This window comes from Ursus americanus, chromosome 30 (assembly GCF_024610735.1).
Source record: "Ursus americanus isolate L20-20 chromosome 30, mUrsAme1.1.p, whole genome shotgun sequence".
NCBI lineage: Eukaryota > Metazoa > Chordata > Mammalia > Carnivora > Ursidae > Ursus > Ursus americanus.
This window is the reverse complement of record NC_142156.1, coordinates 16,869,326-16,889,866: the sequence shown is the minus strand read 5'-3', so window position 1 is coordinate 16,889,866 and position 20,541 is coordinate 16,869,326. Positions and strand designations below refer to the sequence as shown.

Genomic DNA, 20,541 nt, shown 5'->3' with positions numbered 1-20,541 from the left:
AAGGAGTATAAGTGGATGGATGGATGGATGGATGGATGGATGGATGGATGGATGGATAAGTGGATGGACAAACAGATGGAACGGACAGAGGCCCAGCCATGCTCCTGATCTTTAGGCCACATGAGTCCTTGTCAAGGACAGACAGGTCAAGGAAAGTTTGCCCTGTCAGTATCTGGAGGAGAGAACCCAGAAAGACATAAGTTCAAGTCCCCATGATGCCACTTCCCGGCCATGTGACTTTGGATGAGTGGCTTTGTCTCTGTGCAGGTACTATGTGTAAAATGGCACCTGAATCACAGACCATTCATTTGCTCCCCCAACAGATGTTTCTAGAGAATCCACTATGTGCCAAGCACTATTGGGAGAATTAAATGAACTTTTGTGTGTCAGTTAGAATGGACCTAGTATATGTGTAGTAAGCCCTCTATGGGGCAGTTATTATATTATTGTTATCACTGCACCGGGAGTTTGCTAAAGAGTGTTGGCAGCCTCACCCACACACCCAGGCCTCGAGGTTTGGCCACGTTCCCCATAATGGGCTCTTTGACCCGAATGTGAACTGTCTATCACCCCCAGCCCAGCTGATGGAATGCAGTAAAGCTAGCTTGGCAGGGAACTGTTTCTCTTAGGCACCACCCCTTGCCCCAGCCTCGGATAATTGGCCTGATGCATCTTGGCATCTGAAATTTACATACGGTGCAGGGAGTGATGGATGGCTCTGGTAACCGGGCTGTCTCTCAGCTGCGGCTCAGTTATCCATCTCGGCAGGCTGCAGAGCCATCCGTCTTGTCTCCTTGTTCATGGCAGGCTGGCATGTGCCCTCCATCCCAGGTCACCCTGCAGCCTCCTCCTAGAGCTGGTCTCTGAGGCCCTTCTGCAGGTGTCATTCCCACCATGCCCCACAGCATCACCTGAAACCCTTCTACTCATTGTTTGCCTGAGACTCTGATGGTCAAGCCCTGACTGCCTCTATGGACCAGAGATGCAGAATGAGACATTTGGTGTGCACAGAGAGGGTCCCACCTTGCTTCTGCCACAAAGGACCTCTCATGCTTATATCTGCTAACAGTCATTCATTCACAAATGTTTATTGAGTGCCTACTATGCACTTGGCACTGAGCTAGAACCCCTGGCTACAGCTGTGAATGAGACAGGCACAGTCCCCACCCTAAGGGACTGACATTCCATTGGAGAGTGTGAACACTGAAGATCCTAGACATTGTGCCCATCACTTTACCTACTTGCAATCTGGTTCTCAAGGGATCTTTATAATAAACCTATGGAGTGCATACTATGTATCAGCAACTGTTCTAGGCAGTGACTGTATAATAAGGAAGAAAGGACCAAAATCTGTCTTGTTCTCATGGGGTTTTCATTGTCACAGATTAAAATAAGTAAGTGAAATACATAGTGTGTTTGATAGTGATACATGTTAAGGACAATAAAACCAAAGACAGGAACAGGGAGACCCGTTAGGGGTTATTGCAATAATCCCATTCCCTCTGCCTGGGATTCTTAGCTTCTGCCTGACACACACATCCTTCTGGACCCAGGTCAAATACTCCCATCTTGGTGACCCTTTCCCCCAGTCACAGGAAGTCACCTTGCTCTCTGTGTTCCAAATGTACTTTCTTCATACTTCTCATACTGTATTTAGGCACACAGTGTTGGAATCGACCTGTCTTCTCCACTGCACTGTGAACTCTTCAAGGACAGGCACTGTGTTGGCTCGTTTCTGTATACCTGTACCCGGCACAGAATTGTGGCTCAGTAATTAGTTGGAGGGATGATTGGATGGGGGTGGATAGATGGATGGATGTTTAATTAGATGGATAGTGGATGGATGAGTGGATAAATGGATGGGTGATTGGATCGATGTGGGATAAAGGGCTTCCATCCTAGGTAACACCTTACTGGGTACCGGCAGCCCTTGCCCAAGTTGGGAACCACACAGTGATTTCATTAGAAGAGGTAGGTAAAACTCTACCTCTCCCTTGCCCCATCAGTTTCCATAACCCCTCAGAGGCAAGACAGGAGATTTATTAAGGTTTCACTCCTCTAAGCATACACTGGAGATAATGTCTCAACATGTTGGCCTTTGTCCCCTTTTACCAGAATTATTTATGCCCTAGCTTGTCTACCTTGGTTTCTGAGCCCTTGGAGGATACAGGCTATATCTGGTTCATTGTTGCCCTCCCCCTTATCTAATGCCTAGCACACTGGAGATCACGGATGGATGGACAGACAGGTGAATGGATGGATGAGGGTCCAACATCTCTGGTTGGATCTCCCTACAGTAAAGAGAAAACAGAGTTCCATATGTGTGTTTGGGGGAGTTGGTGACTGCTCATCCTGGTTTTCCAGGCCTGGACTAGAGTCTCAACCATCACTTCAGCCACATATTCTTATAGGAGGTAATGTATATACAGTACTCAGTACACTCCATAAATATTACCATAAATATACTAATAGGAACTCAGAAATGTTAGCTATGAGCTCTTGTTTTCTATAGGGAACTTCTTTCTGTGTAAGATTTCATTCGAAAACAAGGTTCTAGGGCTTTAAAAAATAAACTCCAGTAATGTTTTATCATATATTTCCTGAAAGGGCAAACAAATATCTGAAAGGATTAGCAGAAGCACAAAAGAGATGCCTGGACTTGGAAGGGAGGGTCTCCGAAGCCTTCCTGGAAGAGGGGACATTTAAGCTGAGACAAAAGGATGAATAAGATCAGTCACAAGGAAAGAATGAAATCATCCCGGCTAAGGGAATTAAGTCTGTGGAGCCATAAGGTTGGGAGACCCTGGTGCATTTGGATTCCTGCAAGAAATTCAGTCTGGCTGGGAAGGAAAGGAGGAGAGGATAAGATGGGAGGGGCTGACAGGGACCCAGTGACACCTGAGGTCCTCACTTCCTTAAGCCCTGATCCCCAACAGTAACTGCATTATTTTTAGAAGATGTCTTCTTGGAGTTGGTTTTTGGGAGACATGTCTAAGTCCCCCAAAAGTGGGGTTGTCTTTGGAGCTGGGAACTGTGTGTGCATATGATGGGGGAACTGACATACATATACACAACTCAGATCATGTCTTATGTGTTTCTCCTGTGAGAACATAACATCTAGCCCGAAGTTTTGTACGTGGTTGACACTTTAGGATCAGGTGTTAAATTTCAAAAGCAAGTGTTCTTTTTTTTTTTTTTTTTTAAGATTTTATTTATTTATTTGACAGAGACAGACAGCCAGCGAGAGAGGGAACACAAGCAGGGGGAGTAGGAGAGGAAGAAGCAGGCTCCCAGCGGAGCAGGGAGCCTGATGCAGGGCTTGATCCCAGGACCCTGGGATCACGCCCTGAGCCGAAGGCAGATGCTTAACGACTGAGCCACCCAGGGGCCCCCAAAAAAGCAAGTGTTCTTGTAAGATTCCTCTTCCCTCCTGCTTGGGAGACAGAGTTTAACTGAGAATGTTCAACCTGCCTCCCTGGAGATAACCAACAGTTTTCCTTCCCCACCTAAGACCCACCTTTCTCTCTGAGAAAATCCAACCTCTTAAGCAGCTGTGTGACTTAAGTCTAGTCTAGGCTGTCTGTGTTTTCAGTTTCCTCATCTTTAAGACAGCAGAATCAGATTCAGTTAATTTTGAAGTGTGGGACATACACTGACTCCTGGACATGAGAATACTGTAAGCAGTTAGTAAACCTGGCTTTAGAGGGATCGACTCATGTCAACAGGATTACTTATTCCTTCTCAGTGCTCTTCCATTCCTTCTCCTAACAAGAAGAAAGTATGTCTGGTGCTACACTACCTTTAACATCTCTCTAGCATTTGGTAACTAACCTCCTTTTATAACAAAGACAAATAGCAGTGCTTTGTTTTCATTGTAGTTTATTTCAATGGCTGCCATCTGTTTATGACCTAGGATTCTCTAGTGGGGAAAAAAAAGTGTCCTTTTCAAATGTACTTATTTAGCTTAAAAGGGGGGGGGCGGTTATTATGAAGGTCGAGAACAGGCAAACTTAATGTATGATGCTAGGGTCAGAATAATGGCTACCTTTGGGATGTACTCACAAGGAGACACAAGGTAGCCTTTTAAGGTTCTAGGAACATGAACATTCTATTATTGATCTGGGCCATGGTTGCCAGGGTGTTAAAATTCAGTCTTAAGATTGAACTTAAAGCTATACATGTCTCAATCAAAAAGAGAGAAATAGGAGTCAACTTGAAGATAAATATTAAATAGTAATTCATGTGGAATATCAGTAGGCAAAATGCTTGCCAGAGGGGTGTGTATGGTTGAAGTTTGGGCAATGATGGACTGGACAACCCCAAAGTTTCCTTCTGGTTCATACATTCCAAGATCTTCAGTGCTTTGGAGGTCTAAGTCTCAAGGTTGCCCAGCACACTGGTGGCAGAACCTCTCAAAGCTAGGGGTACTTGCTGGGCAGTGGGCACTTATGGTGGGGAAGCAGCAGAGCTGTAGATCCCATCTTCCCAAGAAGAGCCTTTCCATCCCACCCCAGTTTCTTCCTGCTGCTCCTGGTCCAGGGTGCAGCTCAATCCCAGCTTCCTTTTTCTCTGTGCATTGGCCCGAGCCTCAGCTGCATCCATCATCTGCTTCAGGCTCATTAAAATTATTTCTTTTTAGTTGCAAATGGGCTGTTTATGATGATCATTATTTGAATGGTCTGCGCCGGGCTCCGGGCTGTCTGTCTGCTGCTGATGGCAGGTTAATCAGATGAGTCTCCTCCCGGCCTGGGCCTGGTCCAAAGTCTGGGGCTGTGTTAATCATGGCTCCCCTAAGGCTGGGGGCTGAGGGCCAGGGTGGGAGAGGAACCGAGTTCTGCTTGATCATCAAAGGAGGGCCCTGCTAGCTGTGTATGTGAGTAGTGGCTCAGACACTCATTTCTAAAACTCCGCTTCTAAAACTCAGCTTCAGACCAGTACTGGTTTATGTTTATGAGAGTTTTTTTCCATTCCTTCAAAATAAGTATAAAGCTGTGAGCTTTTTTATTGTAAGTATTTATTTTTTTATTTTTTATTTTCTTAAGTAGGCTCCATGCCCAGCATGGAGCCCAGCGCTAAGCCTGAACTCACAACCCTGAGATCAAGACCTGAGCTGAGGTCAAGAGTCAGACGCCCAACTAACTGAGCCACCCAGGCGCCCCAAGTATATTTATTTTAAAAGACTCTTGTTGATTCTGTTATTGGCCCTCTTGCTTTGTTAACGTTCAAATATCCTATCTTTTAGGGTGAGAGGGAGTTGTTTTTAATGTTTTTCTTTGATGCAGTAAAACTTGGCCATACTCTGTTGGTCTTCCTTTTTCTTTCTTTGGTGATATTTTTATGGACCTGTGAAACCCAGAACTCTTAGAATCACTGATCTACTGGTGAGACCTGAGATGTTTTCTGAGCTCTCAGTTTATCTAAATAACAATAATATCAGCCAACATTTATTGAGCCCTTGGTACTGTGCTTGATGGTTTATACAATTATAGCATTTAAAATAAGCTCCCTGAACATCCCCCCGCTAGTGGGAAAGTGGAGCAGAAGTCCTATGAAGAGCCGGGCATTAAATTTTGCCTTTATTATCCACCAAGGGGATAATCCACACCTGAATTATTAGAATTGACTGTAATTTATTTCTTAGTCCCTTTGTGAATCACCTAACAGACACATTCATGTACTTATTACATGAGATGAGGTATGTAAGGAGCTTAGAATGGTGCCTGATACATGTAAGCACCCAATGAATGGTAATTATGACTATTATTTACTATTATTGTTATTGATGATGTTGTTGTTAGTGAGCTGACCATAGAAATGTGGCAAGAATTCAGGGTTGAAGGATGAGCATTAGAAGTAGGCAAAGTTGAGAAGAACACGGACATTGTTTGCTCTTCAGCAGCTCAACGGGTAAGACACCATAGGCTGGGCTTACAGTAGGCTTGGGGCTGGGGGTCTGCCAACATTCCTGGCCTGATGTTACCTCTGCCGTGTCTGCAGTGTGGATGCAGCAGACAGATTTATACCCACCAGCAGCCTGGGAGGTTCTGGTGAAGGGACTCAGTGTAGTCACACAGCATAATTGTCTGGTACAAACATCAAATCATTGGTCTTATCCTGCTCTGAAATTTCCTCTCAGAGCCTGGGTTTGATGTTTTAACTGAGGGGTCCAAGTCTAACACCAACCAGGTATATTGGTTGCTGTGGTGTGGGGGAGGGGCAGTGTCCCAGAGATTAGAACATGTCAGATACATGCTAATCCAAAACCAAGTGATGTCAACCCAAGTCCCAGTTCTGCTTGGTCTGCAGACCAATCACATCTTTGTCTCCAAGAGAGATGAGAAAAACTAAGGAAAACTGTGAGCATTTTATCACAACTCACATTGACCATGGCACTCCAGTTCCTTCTCTGCTGCCAAGTGAGGTTCTGTCCACCTGGCTGCACCACCTGGTTGAATTTTATCTACCTTTGATCAGTCCTTTTGCTGCAGATCTCTCCCTCATCACTCAATATTTTGGTTGTGGTCGATTGTAGTTCCTTTATTGGAAACTATAATTATTTTTAAATGATGATAAATCAGAAGTCTCCCTTTTTTCTTTTGTCACTTTGGTGGACTGTCAGAAACTGTTTCTGGCTCTCCTCTCTAATGATACCTTCTTCTTCACCTGGCATAAAATTCCATGGAGCATTTGTTCCAGAAAAGCCTGCACCTTCAAGTTGGTGTATCTACTGCTCTGGCATAGAATTGACTTCAGCACCTTGGAGAGCACCACATTTCTGATTCCCTTGCCCTTCTATTTTAATTGCTACTTTTATGCCTTGACCTTCTGTCTTCTAGTTCCATGGTTCTCCAAAGAGGTTAGACATTTTCCAGAAATAGAATTCCCCTGCCAATTTTTCCCTAAGGCACCATAGGCAGAGACACTTATGCTGGGCTTGGGGTAGGCTCTCCAGCCTCTGATGGGTATAAGGTTTATGGTGCTATGGTGAACTGCTATAGAGCAGATTTACCGACTCAGACATGATATAAGACAATTACCATGCATTTCGTCTCTTACAGGGAAAAGGATTTGCAGCGGGTTAATAGTACTTTTATTTCATTATCTAATGGTAAAAGTGTTTCATTGTGTGTGCAAGATGAATGCATATTAGCGATGACAAATGGGGTCTTTCAACACGGTGCCGGGCCTCATCATACATATGTTAGATTAAAGAGTTCACCCTAGAAATACACTCTTGCATCTGCGTGTGTGTTTTTAATAAATCTGATTGCAGAAATTTATTGCATCACCGGATTTAGGAAATTATGGGGCTTGATTGCTGCAAATATAATCGGGTGATATATACAGAAATGCTCCTCGAGTTATGGTCCAGAAAAAAAGCCCATCTCAGGATGGTGCAAGAAAGCAGCAGACCACATAAACAGAGCATTTCTTGAATTATGCAAATGAAACCCATGACAACTCATGGTGAATTGTACTCCCCTTGCGAGACTGCCACCATTAAAGCGAAGAAAGCCAAGAGTGGAGTGATCAAATATACATGTACGACCACCAGACACTGTGATGTGTGTAAGCTGGAGCAGTGCCCCCCTTCCATCCCTCACTCTCTTTTTTCCCCTTCGACGGTACATCCTGTAAAAACCTGGTCTGGCGCCGTCATTGCACATAAGCAGGCAAGGCGCCTTCCAATCCATTTCTTCTGAATCCAGGAGTCTTCAGTGAAATATTTCTTATACTTGAAGTGAACCTTAAATGATTTACTGCAGGATACACAAAAGGTCAGCTTGCTTCTTATTGGCACCTTCATTTTTCCAAAATCTACTGAAATTAAAAAGCCATCTATATCTTAAAAGGCGTATTTATGAACCCTTAAGTGTAAGTAAGTCATAGTTGGAACAGTTCCCACCTCTGATATATGAAAGCTGTCGACAGCACTTTCTTACACTATAATATGCCCATACAATATGCCGCACTTTACTATTTTGACACGGTTTGGAGATGTTTTCTACAGTTACTGACAAGCTTATGCCATCACTCCTTTGGAAATTTAAGAGGTGGGGCAGGGGGGTGGGGGAGAGATTAAAAAAAAAAAAAACTCCACCCAACTTTATGGGAGATTATTGATCTTCCGATGAGCAAAAAAAGCTGTCCTGGATTTTTTTTCGGTTGCATCCCGTTTTGTAAATTATTCATTTGTGCCAGGAGTCAATATCCTGTCTTTTCTCAGCTTTGTAAGTTAAGAAAACTTGTTCAGAATGCTGTTTTGTACAATGATTAAAAAGGAAAAGGAGGGGAAAAAAATCTTTTTCTTTTCTCTCTCTCTCTCTCTCTTTTTTTTTTTTTATTATTGTTTCAGAAGGAGCTTAATTCCGTCGCTTCCGAGCTGTCTGCACGGCAGGAGGAGAGTGAACATTCTCATAAACATTTAATTGAACTCCGCCGGGAATTTAAGAAAAATGTACCTGAGGTACAGTATATTTGCTGTTATAGAATTAACTCAGTAGGAATGCAGATTTTTCTCTGTTCAAACTATATTTTGGAAACTGTAGACATAAGTGACTAACAAGAAAAGAAGCTAATTAGCCACAAAGCGAAATTACAGCCCCCAACCTTTGGGTGTTTCTTGGTATAGTGGTGCTCAGCGGTGCTATCTAAAGTGAGGGCAGGATGCTTCTCCATTGAAATCATTGTTTCTGAGGGGCTCCCTAAAACATCCATTTCCCCCCATATTCATCTCTAGTCAAACACTTGGCCTTGACAGCAAAGACAGTTTGTCTAGGGTTCTTGATTTTATTTTGCTTTTCCATTGGTATCTGGGAGAGGGCAGCTATAGGCTCCCCCACCCTCCCTGGGATTTCCCTCAGTCTCCTCTGAAACTGCCTCCCCCTGCCATAAACAGGCCCCATTCTTCCCCTTTACCTTTTGCCTCGCAGCTCCAGACACCAGCTCTGTCTTTCCCAGATGCCATGAGCCTGGTCCAGATAATGACCAGTCCTGTCCCCCCACCCCCACAACAGAAGGGAACACCAGGGGAAAAGACTAGAATGGACATGTTTTTGTTCTTTACAGGGTCGAATGTGTTAATTCCTTTACTTTCTCTATTAGGCCCTCTGTTGCTGCTCAGATTAAAAAAAAAAAAAGATGGAATAAATATAAATAGGAAAAATAAAGCCTTCTGATTCCACATAATGTTATCAAGGATGTGACACATCAGAGCCACTGGGAAACAGAGACCCTGACTGCCCCCAAAGCCAACTGTGCTTCTCTGTGGTCAGCAGAGGTTAATAGTTGACCTCTCTGTCCTAACCTGCTCAGGTGGCTTGGATCTTGGAGGAGGGTGAGGCAGGATCTGGCAGTCTGGAAGTATCAGATGTTGATTCTACTCTGGAGATGTTAATTCCACTGTGCCTGTTAGAATCACCCAGGGGTCCTATTGCCATCTTGCTGATGGAGGAGGAGGCCATGGAAAGATGGAGAAGAGGTAGACCTACCCAGGAATTGGGCTACATGAGCACAGAGGGGTCAAGTCTTCGAGCTGTGAAATCCTCATCACAAGTCATAAGTATCTTCAGTTCTTCCAGGCAAGAGGGGGAAGTGGACTATAGCTAGAACTTGCCCATGGAGCAAGTTTGGAAGGAATCTCAGGTTTGAGAGCTGAGGGAGGGTGTGCCTGGAGAAGGAGTGAGAATCTCAGAATCAAGTGTCTCCCGTGTTGCGGCTTCAAAAAGGCCAAGTCAAGTCCTGGACTTGACTCCCGGAGCTAAGAAGGCATGGGTGATGCTGAGCATTCTTTGCTTCCTTCTTAGAACAGAGAACAGCTTGGTATTTAAACTGATTTTCTGCCCAGAAAGAGGGTACCAGAAGCTTTGCCTCTGACTCTCCATTCTGTGGGAAGCAGAAATGAAGCGGCCCTAGATCTTCCCAGCCCTACGTGCCCTCTCCCTGGTCAGCACAGACCCTCCATCTCGTCCTCCTCCCCCAGGCCTCATGGGAGCCCTCAGGTGATGAGGGAAATCCAGGCCAGGTTTTAAGCCTCTGAGTTCGGCTTACATAATTTTAATACTGCATAATTATGCAATTATGTAATTAGGAGGAATAAGTTTCCATTCCTATTATAGTCGCGCCTCTGAAAATTCTCATTTTTGGAACTAGTCTCTCCTGATTGGGAGAGTCATGCCAAGGCTTTATTTAAGAACATCATCTGGCTGGTGCCCAACTCACCTCCCGCTGGTTCCTATGCTCAGCCTCTCCCCCAGGGGTGAAGCATACAGGACAGGGGGCTTCTAGAAATGGTAGGAATTAGCCCAAAGCCCACCAACCCCCACCTTGGCCCTCAGATTTGAATCCCCTTGAGTGTGGCATTGTGCAGACAGCTTATTTGGGTTGTCTGTTGACCTGTATTCAAATTCCAGCTGAGCCACTCACTCATTGCCGGACTTGAGCAAGCCAGCCTCTCTCAGGACCTTGGTCTCCCCTTCTGAAAAATCAGGGGACTGGAGAGATGATTTCTGAGGCCCCTTCCATCACTAACATTTCCTGAACATGGACCAGAGGTTTAACCTGCTGATATGTTGTATTTGGTCTGTAAAGTCGTTCAAGTTTTACACTAAGTTACCAACATTTGCCATCACAGAAGATTTCACCCAAAACCCCAGATTTCCAGTATCTTTTGAGACTCTTTGGTGGATCTGGTCACATGGAGGCTCCATGCCCACGTGGCAGTCACCAGCTAGAGCTGAGCAGCTGCTACCTCCATTACATGGTGCTTGGGTTCTCCCGATATTTGCCTCCCAGCCTGCCTCCCTCATGTCCACTCCCTCTGCCCTGGCCTCTGTGGGCATTTGAGTTCACAACCTGGGACCTGGGTTTTTATGCATTTCCTTTTCCATGGCTCAGCCCATGCACCTGAGTTCCTTACGATCAAATCCACTAGATTCGCATGCACTCCCTATGTCCCTCCTGAAGATGCCAAACATACCATCAGTATGTCACCAGCTCCAAGGAGACCTGGAGGACACCAATCAGTGAGGCAGTGAGGAGGGGTACCCAGGACCCAGAAGAGGGATCATTTTCAGAGACAGAAGCACAACCTTATTTCTTAATTAAGGGATTTATTCTTTACCTGAATGTATGTATTCTTGTGTGCACATCTTCCTTTCCTGCTTCTCTCTACTGTCCCCTCTCTCCCCCTAGTCTCGAGCCCCCCTCAACTCCTCCTTTCACAGGGCTTTCTTGTGGGACCTGACTGACAGCAGTCATGGAGTCACCAGTGGGTCTCAGAGGAAACTGAAGCATTTAGGGTTAGAACACTAGGTTCTAAAAGGCCTCCCTCTTGCACACAGGGAAGAACTCACAGGAGCCAACCAGGGGAGCCCTTGGAGCTGAGAACCTCAAGATCACTTGTGAAAGGCAGAAAATCAGAGTCCAGAAATAGGAGGCCCCCTTCTGAAGACACCCCACTACCATAGAGTTTATCAGACATTTACAGAGCCTCTCCTCTGAGCTGGGCACCATGGGGGTGCCAGAAACTGTACATTCTGGAGAGGACAGAGAGACAAGTATAGAAGTAATGTTGCTAAAATGCAAAATGGAGTGTTTGCCAGAGAAGGGCAGTTGGGTGGGGAAGCAGAGAGAGATGGCCACCTGAAGGAGACAGCCCTAAGCAAATGCTTGAAGGACAGAAGGTTTTTATGAAGGGACTTTGGTGACATGGTGCTGGGTGTGGAGACTCGAGGCCACCCGTTCAGCAAGAGTCAGTTGCATGATACACCACAAGTCCCATGAGCACTTCATATTTAAAAAATTCCATAATCAGATCTATTTGGGAAACATTCCTTCCTTCCTCCCTCCCTCTTCCAGAAATTCCCAATGTGCATTACACTAAAGTCTCCAAAAAGTCCTGCAGGGAAGAAACTTGATGTTGGACTTTATTTCCTAGGCTGATTTGGCTTGGCACCCTATGTGTGTATACATGTGTGTGTGTCTGTGTGTAGGTGTATATATGAGAAACCCTGATGAAATCCCATGGAGTGCACATTCCACGGGACACATTTGGGAAATGCTGGCCTGGGGGACAGCAGTGCACTGCAAGCAAGGGACATGGGGGTGTCCCACCTGGCACTGTGGTGAACTCTTCGCTGATCTCTTTTTCAGGAAATCAGAGAGATGGTGGCTCCTGTATTAAAAAGCTTCCAAGCTGAGGTAAGACCCAAGGCCCATGTCATGTCACAAAAACATTCCCTGCTTCCCTCTCCTATCCCACCTGGAGTTGCCAAAGGAGGCCAGCTGCCTCTGGAAGCTTGGGAGAAACCTGCCCATCCCCATCGCAAACTCCACCCCATTCTTTCCAGATCAGCCAGTGGTGACATGATGAGAATGGGTTCTCTGTTCTGTTTGATGGGATTTCAGTGTCTGATCCCAAGAAATCTCCCTCTCCCTAGACTTTGTCCAGCCTTACACCAGCTCTGCTATATACAGTATCTGTGACCTTGAACAAACCGCCTCACCTTCCAGGCTTGGTTTCCCATTTTTAAAATCAAGAGGTTTGAACTCAGTGACTTGCTGTCCCCTGGCATTCTGCTCAGCTTTGATTCTCTAAGGCAGTCTTGCAAATAAGTCCAAATAGTTACCATTCCACCCTGAAATCCCCTCTACTGACCCACTATCTGAGTATAGAAACAATACTGTTGACCTTCTCTCCTGACAACCCACTGGGCCCTATTTCCTTTGGCGGCAGCTGAGCTGTCTTCAGCTAGTTGTTTCTCTTGCCTTCCTGGAGCCCTGTCATGGGGCTGAACCTCCCCCATTTCTCCTCTTGGCTTGACTTTGTGACCAGGATTCTGAGACTGTCCACTTGTCCAGCTGGCAAGGGAGACAGGCTAGGAAGAGAATGGAGTTGTACTGAAGCAGGGTAGTGGAAGGGGAAACCGTTTGTCAAATGTTCCATCTTCGGGGGGGCTCTTCTCAGTCTCCCCTGGATTCAGGCAGGACCTTGGAAGGATAGGCCCTTCTCCGAGCTCTCCAGTGGAGATGCATTTTAAGTCTGTTGTCCGCCAAGCACCACATTACTTTAAATCTGTCTCTTTGGAACCGCGTAAGCACATAAGGCAATATTAAAGTAAACAATAACTGGGTTTACACAAATGTCGCTGATTTCCATATTTTTCATCCCTTCATTTTATTACTGAGTTCACTGATGTGCTTATTTATTTATAGGGCCATCCGGTATTGATTCATTTGGTTGTGAGGTGCCTGAGCTGAAAGGGGCCGGCAGCGGGGCAGGGTGGGTGGTGGGGGGAACAAACCAGAAAGACCGATAATGTTGGGAATTTGTTGTCATGGCTTTGTGTTTTTAAAAAAGAGGTTCCCATCTGCCAGGCCCTGGTCCCATGAGGGCTTCTCAGTACACAAGCCCTCTCAGGCAGCTGATCTCTCTGCCCAGCCTAGAGACAGGCACTGAGCGTCCCTTTCTCAGCTGTTCCCTTGCTTGGGCTGGTACGGACGGAGCTTCTCTAAGCCACTTAGAGCCTCAGTTTCCCTATCTGTTCATGGTAATAAAGACATTCCCGATCTTTTTGTGTTGTTTTAAGGACTGAGAAATTATGCAGGGAAGGGGTGTAATGTAATGCCCGGCACATAGAGAGCTGCCGGGCAATAAAGAGCAGACTCCGGAGCCAGCCTGGGTTTGAACCCTGCCTCTGCCAGGTCCTCACTGTTTGACTTAGGCAAGTCTGTGCCTTAGCCTCTCTGTGCCTTTGTCTCCTTATCTGTAAAACTGGGTAATAATTATACCTCCTTCATAGGGTCATGACTGGGGAAGAACAAAGTTTATAACCGTGGACTGCTTAGAACACTGCTTTATATTAGTAGTCCTGGTTATTTTATTATTCCAGTGATCAGTCACCTCCAGTGCCTCTGCTCTGCTTGGGCGGGAATCCACCGCTTCTGTTCAAGGCTTTTCTCCAAAAGAAGGGGGCTTTCTATCCCTGAAGGAAACAGGTGTGACTTACGTCATCTTTTCAGTAGAAGAAAGAGTTCAATGTTATGTTTGGGTGATGATCCAGAGAAAACGCCGGTGCAGCGTGGCAGAAAGCACGTGCAAATCAGACTGAGACAGGCCTGGCCTGAATCTCAGCCATGCTGCTTACCCAGCTGTGTGGCTGGGAAGAGGTTCCTTAACCTCTCTGAGCTGCAGCTTTCCTCCTCTGGCAAATGCAGTAAATAGTAGGGATTCAAAGAACTAAGGCTGGAGGCAGTTGACACAGTATCTGGCACACAGTTGGTATTCAGTAACTCACTGAGGGACAGAAAGTTTTAGTGGGTCTAGAAGGGAAGACGAAGCTGAATTCTCATTTCCAAATCTATGTGGCATGTTGAATTCACACTGTTTTAATAGTTGAGGATCTCCAAAGAACTTCGTTAATTTTCTGAAGAGGGCTTTCCATCGTCCCTTTAATGTACCAAAAAGACTACATTTGTCTGGAGTTTTATTCCTGAAACCCCTGCTTTCCTCATGATCTATTGACTAATCCATTGCGGCCGCCATGTCCCTCCCCGCGCCTCCGGGGAGAAATGCCGCCAAAGAAAGGTGTTAATAAAAAGCATCTTCTTCGTCCAGAACAAACTGCTCACGCACAAGCCGTTTATAATCCAAATTTGATTTTCATTTTAATTTTTTTAATGAGGGTTCATCCTTTATGCCGCTTCCCTCTCGCGATCCACCAGGCTCCGGGCTCAGAGCTGAGGATTCCCAAGTGGGCATTAATCACCTCCCAGGAATATTCCCTGAGGCAAACACCGTCTCGAGTCACATAAAGTAGCCCATAAAACGCCAGGGCTGAATATCGTACCCATCATTCCTTCTTCCCCAGTGTGGGCCTCTTGTTGAAATATAACGTGTTCAAGTTCATTCCTTAATTTCGCTCCACCAGCCCTGGTATATAAAGAATCTGGGCATCCTTTTTATCTTTTCATTCCATATAGGTGTGGGCCTTTTTTTTCTTTTTCTTTCTCGTGTGTGTGTGTGTGTGTGTGTGTGTGCGCACGCGTGTGTGTGTGTGTGTGTGTGCACGCGCGCGCTGGTGGGAGGGGTGGGGAGAGGAAGTGAATTTGCCCTGCTGTGAATCAAGGAAGGTTTTTCTCTCCGCCTTGATTGCTTAAAGGACAGTCTTGATTCCCCCTGCTCAGGCAAACAAAGACAGCCAGAGAAGGTGGCTTAATGGAGACAGCTTGAAATGGCCAAAGTTTGAATATCCTTGCGCACAGAGAAAAGAGCAAGACGAAAGCCCCGCTAATTACAAAAGTTGCTTTATGAAAGATAATTCAAAGCAATAATTTAGCAAACATAATCAAGTCGCACAGATGGGGTTGTTGATGGATGGATTGCAACATGCAATTAGCAGCTCTCGCAGTTACATATCATTAACCCTCCGAGCACAAAAATTATTTTCTCATTATTAGTTGAAAAGGTAAAATTAAGCTGACTAGACAGTAAAGGAACAAACTACAATTAATTACCTTCATTTATTACAGTCATTATTTTAAACTTATTTTTACTTGGAGAGAGAGATGAAAACATCTAAATTAAAAGTTTTGTTATGCTAAACCAGAGGTGAAACTTTTCTAAGGAGGGTGTGTACTGGCCCAGCCAGGAAGACGGCAGGGCCACTGCAAGATTTTTTTCTCTCTGCTTCCTTCTTCTTCCACCAGGAAGGGCATGTGGCCTGCATGATAGAAAACCCTTTGGCTGAAAACCCCCACAGACACATTAACCTGGGCCTGATGGAAACACTGCAGTCTGGGAACCAAGGGGGCTGATGCCTCCTCTAACCACCCAGGGTCTGACACCCAGAGTCTGAGTCCCACCCGAATACTGACAAACTTATGTGACTTTGGCAGGTGACTTCATGTCTCTGAGCCACTGTTTCCTCATGACGGTTCGTAGGATTGCGTGAGGTTCAGTGAGATCCTCTGTCAAGTGGCTGGCAAGTCATTTGTTCTCATCATGGTGGGTGTGTTTGGTGGCATGGGGCCAAGATATTCTCTCTCTGTCCTCTCAGGGTCCAAGGGAGTTTGTGCAGCATGACCACCCTCTAGGAGCTTAGAGATGAGACTGAGGTGCCACTTCTAAGAGACATATGCATCATCTATTGAATCCCTGCAATCATTTATTCACTCAACAAACCTTTACGGAAGCCCTACTGCATATCAAGTGTTGTTCTAAATGCTGGACATAGTGAAGGTCATGACCTGCCAGTCAACTAGATGCCTCTTGATGTGGGGGAGGGCAAGTATTTGTGTCAGCCCCAGAAGGACCTCCTTTCTACTGGGTGCCTCACAGGTCCACTTAGCAAATACTCATGGAGCACCTACTATGTGCCAGGCTCCAGGTGAAAGCTGTGGACGGTCCAAAGATGGTGTGATACTATCGCTGCCCTTAAGGAATGTCACTAGGGGTTCAGTCCCTGTGATCAAAAAAAGGCCAGTCATGTCAAGAGCTCATGGGAGGCCTCTTGATTTCCTCCCAGAGCTTCTGCTTCTTTGTCGAGCTTCACACAATACCTCCCATCCCCTGCATAACTCCATTGTGTCTGGCATTCCCCCATAAGAAATGGAGCTTGTGTCTCCATTCTTTGAATCTGGGCCTGTGTCCACTTCAACCAATAGAATGTAATGGAAGTGACCCTCTGCCAGTACCAGGTGGAGGCCTTCAGTGGATTGGCAGTTCTGCCTCCTGCCTCTTCCAGCCCAACCTGTATGGACAGGCCCTGTGGGATGAGACTTCATTTGGAGGAGAGGGGCTGGGAGCACCAAGGCCCCAGGCACAAGTCAAGGAGCCATGTTGGCCATCCAGCCCAGTCGAGCCATCAGGCAACTGCTGCTGTAGCTGCCACCTGGCTGTGGCCGCCTGAGAAATGACAAGAGAACTGCCCAGCTGAGCCCCATCAACCCACAAAAGCATGAGAGATAATAAGAAGTAATTGTTTTGGGCCACTCCATTTTGGGGCTGCTGGTTACACAGCAGCAGATCACCAGAATAGCCAAGATTTGCAGAGTGCCAATTCTTTCCCCTCTTTCCCCTGATTCTCAGCTCTCTTCTGCCTCTCTCCTCTCCCCTCCTCTCTTCCACCTTCTCCTCCCTTTTCTTCTCCCATCTGTCAGCCTTTTAGCAGATTTCAGCCTTCCCAAAACATTTCCCCCCAGCACCAAGTTCTTAGGCATCCATCTCTGGAGAGTGCAGCCCTCCCCCCCCCGCCAGCCGCCCCCAGTTCCAGAGGGAGAGTGCCGGGTGCTCTGGAGCAAAGTGCCTGGTGTTGCCCTGCAGATGCCCAGGTGGGGAGTGTCAACAGTTCAGAAGATTTTGTCTCTTCTCCTTTGTGTTTTTTCTGATGGGATTGAGGCACAACTCTGAGAAAAACCCCAATAGCTCAAGGTTGTCTAGAGCAGACCCCGTGGAAGGTCTGTTTATGGAGGAGCAGAGAGGTAGCGCTGAAATAGAGATTTGCAAGAAAGCAAGAGATGGGAGTCTCCCTGCTACCCCTGCAGGTCATCTAGGTGGCAAAGCAGAGCACTGTGCCCTCCAACTTGACAGCTCTGCCATGAATGTTGGGTGAGTTGATGATTCAGCCAATCAGATATCCAGTCAGATATCCTCTACTGTGCCATCTGTAAAGTGGGATGGGGACACTTGTCCCCCCTGATTCACATGGGTTTAGGGATGCCACGGTGGTCAGAGATGTAAGGTATTATGATCTGCTATAGTTCAAAGCCTTCCAGAGCCTTCCCTGCCGGCCTCACCCAGCCAAAGGTATCCAACACTGCCTACCCTGAGTCCCTCTCACTTTCAGATGGGCAAACAGCTGGAAAATCCTTCTTTTGCCCACAGCGCTGCCTCCTGATCTGGGTGACACTAAAGCCTCATTGCCCACCGTTATCAGTTAGTAAGCAGCCAGCCTTGGCACTAAAGGCGGGCCTTGCCTTTGTTAGAGAAGTCTCCCAAAGTGACTTTTCTTGCACATCTACTATATGTTGCATACTTTCTAATGGTTATGTCATGTGTTTTCCATAATATCTATCAGGGAGAGGTTCTGTGATTACCCCCTTTTACATGTGAGGAAACCAGGGTTCACAGAGGAAGTGGCCAGCACCCATCCAGTGCCCAGGTCTGTACCTGCGGCGGAAAGGAAGTGAAGGGGCATGGATTCAGGCCCAGGAGGGTGGTGTGGATGATGAAAGTCCTTAGGGCAGAAATCCAAGGCCAGCGGGCCCTACTACTATCTGGCCCCTGCCTGCCTCTCCCCTCAGCCAGCAGACAGCCTAACTTTTTCCTGCCTCAGAGTGTTTGTATTTGCTGTTCTCTTTGCCTGATTCACTCCTTTCAAGTGTCAGATCCTCAGGGAACTTCCCCACCCCCTCCACCTTTCACAGCACAGCCATTACACTTACCCAGAGTGACACTTAGCATAAGTCATCTTTACAGGCTCCAGATCATTCAGGCCTTGGGGCTACTTCCAGGGCTTTGGTTGTGACTCAGAATTAGGTGGGAGCCATAGGAGACTTTAGAGCTGACCAGACTCAGGTTTCAATAGGATCCCTCCAACTGCTTATCAGATGACATGGGGGAGGGTGTGCCTGGCCTTTCAGAGATGACTGAGAGGAGGAGACTGTACCCCTTGTACTCTCTACCTGAGCCCCTGCCCACCACCTACATCCAATGCCCAAAGCCTGAAGTCATCAGTGGCTTCTACGCCATCTGTTCCAGCCCCAAACGCTGAGTATCCCTTTTTCCCTCCCAGGCAGTCATGGGCAGGGAAGGAGGTCCTAACCCAGTACAGGATTCTGAGGTCAATCCGTGTTCCTGCCGCCGAGCTGCCTGAGAAGGGCATGGAGGGGTTTCTCACGGCTCAGATCACCTGAGACAGACATGTCTCTGCCTGCCCGGGCCACAGTCCCCCAGCCAGCCCTGCATGCCATGTTGTAATTTGGTCCCTGTGCTCCCCTCTTGTTCTGCATGTACCTGCAAGATTCCTGCCCTTCCCTTTGAGCTGAAATTTAATTACAGCCCCCCCCTTTTTCTGCCTTTTTACATTATTTGCTCTTCCAGCTATCTTTGATGTCATAATTCCCTTGCTCCCCAAACTACCCTTTTTTAGAGGCTCCTAGCACTGGCATGACCATCCTTTGTAAGTGAGGCTTGTTAGGGTCACAACTGACATTAGATGCATGTAGTCCTGACCAGCCAGCAAGACAGGAGGAAATGGCCTCACTGACCAGCAGAACCCACGGGGAAAGACAAGTACTGGGGGCAAGCAAGGGCTCTGGAGACAGGTTGGCACTGACTTGCATCTTGGCTCTCTACTTCCTGGCTGTGTGACCCTGGGCAAGTCACTTAACCTCTCTGGGCCTCAGTTTTCTTGTTTTTAAATGGAGATAATAATAGTACCCACCTCACAGGATTGATGTGAGGGTTGAGTTGATACTTGAAAAGCTCCAGGAACAAAGCCCAGCACATAGCATATGCACTCCTTGAACATGAGTAGGCTTCTGGTCTCACCCATTTCTCAGGTGAGGTCACTGAGGCTCAGCAGCCAGCAAAGTTTATTGAGCCTTTAGCAAAGCCTCTCCCACATCACTACCTCTTAGCAACATGGTGAGAGAGGTGCTTCTGGTATCGTCCCCTCTTACAGGTGAGAAATTGGGACTCAGAGAGATTGACTGCTTGCCTAAGCTCACACAGCTCTTTACCAACAGGGCAGAGGGTGGAAGATGCAAACCTCAGTTTGAAGGGCTGAAGAGAGGCCTAGGGTGCAGGAAGCACTGAGGATATAGATTCTAGATTGAGGGCTAAAATTGGACACTTGCAGTTGGTTAGGGCTGGGGAGGACCTCATCGCTCAGCCAGACGCATGCCTTTCAGATGTGACTTCACTGAGCTTTTTCAGATAGAATCTACCAGGGAAGCCCGACCCATAATGGGAACTGGGATTCAAACCCAGGTCTGCACACCCAGCCCAGAACTTGACGTATAGTAATTGCTCAGTAAACAAGGTGTCATTTGCAAGATGCAGTGAGGACTTTTGTCCCTCCCACTGCTCCTAGCTTGCACACGTGCACACACACTCCCTACCATCTCCTCTTTGATGACTTAATAATCTTGATGATGCAAGTCTCCTTGGCTCTCATAACGAGTCTTGCCCCTTTGGCTTTACCCTGCCCAGCTTGGGGTAAAACTTAGAATGAGCTGAACATCTTTCTGAATTTAATATTAAGAACCCACCAAAGCGTCATTGAACCTGTCACGCTGCATTACAACCAAATTAAGAACCAGCAGTGATCCTCTTTCATTCGGTATCATATGCCTTATAAAGTAAATTATTAATGCTTTTTTCCCCCAGTTAAGCAGTTATTTGCAGTTGTTCCGGGTATTTCTCATTAGAAATAACATCATCTAAAGAACGATATTGATTGATTTTTTTTAATCTTGGAATCATGGACGTGAACCACATATTTATATGACATTCCCTTTAACTAGAATTCTCATGCT

The 20,541-nt window shown here is 46.5% G+C and overlaps 1 protein-coding gene across 1 annotated transcript in view; it reads left to right on the top strand.

The window, feature by feature from the left end:
* The window catches only part of CUX2 (cut like homeobox 2), a 257,947-nt gene that overhangs the window by 150,320 nt on the left and 87,086 nt on the right, over positions 1 to 20,541 (top strand). Inside the window, exons 2-3 of the mRNA XM_087857354.1 lie at positions 8,357 to 8,467; positions 12,154 to 12,201. Of these exons, the coding sequence (XP_087713480.1) occupies positions 8,357 to 8,467; positions 12,154 to 12,201 (159 nt within the window). The remainder of the gene's footprint in view (positions 1 to 8,356; positions 8,468 to 12,153; positions 12,202 to 20,541) is intronic.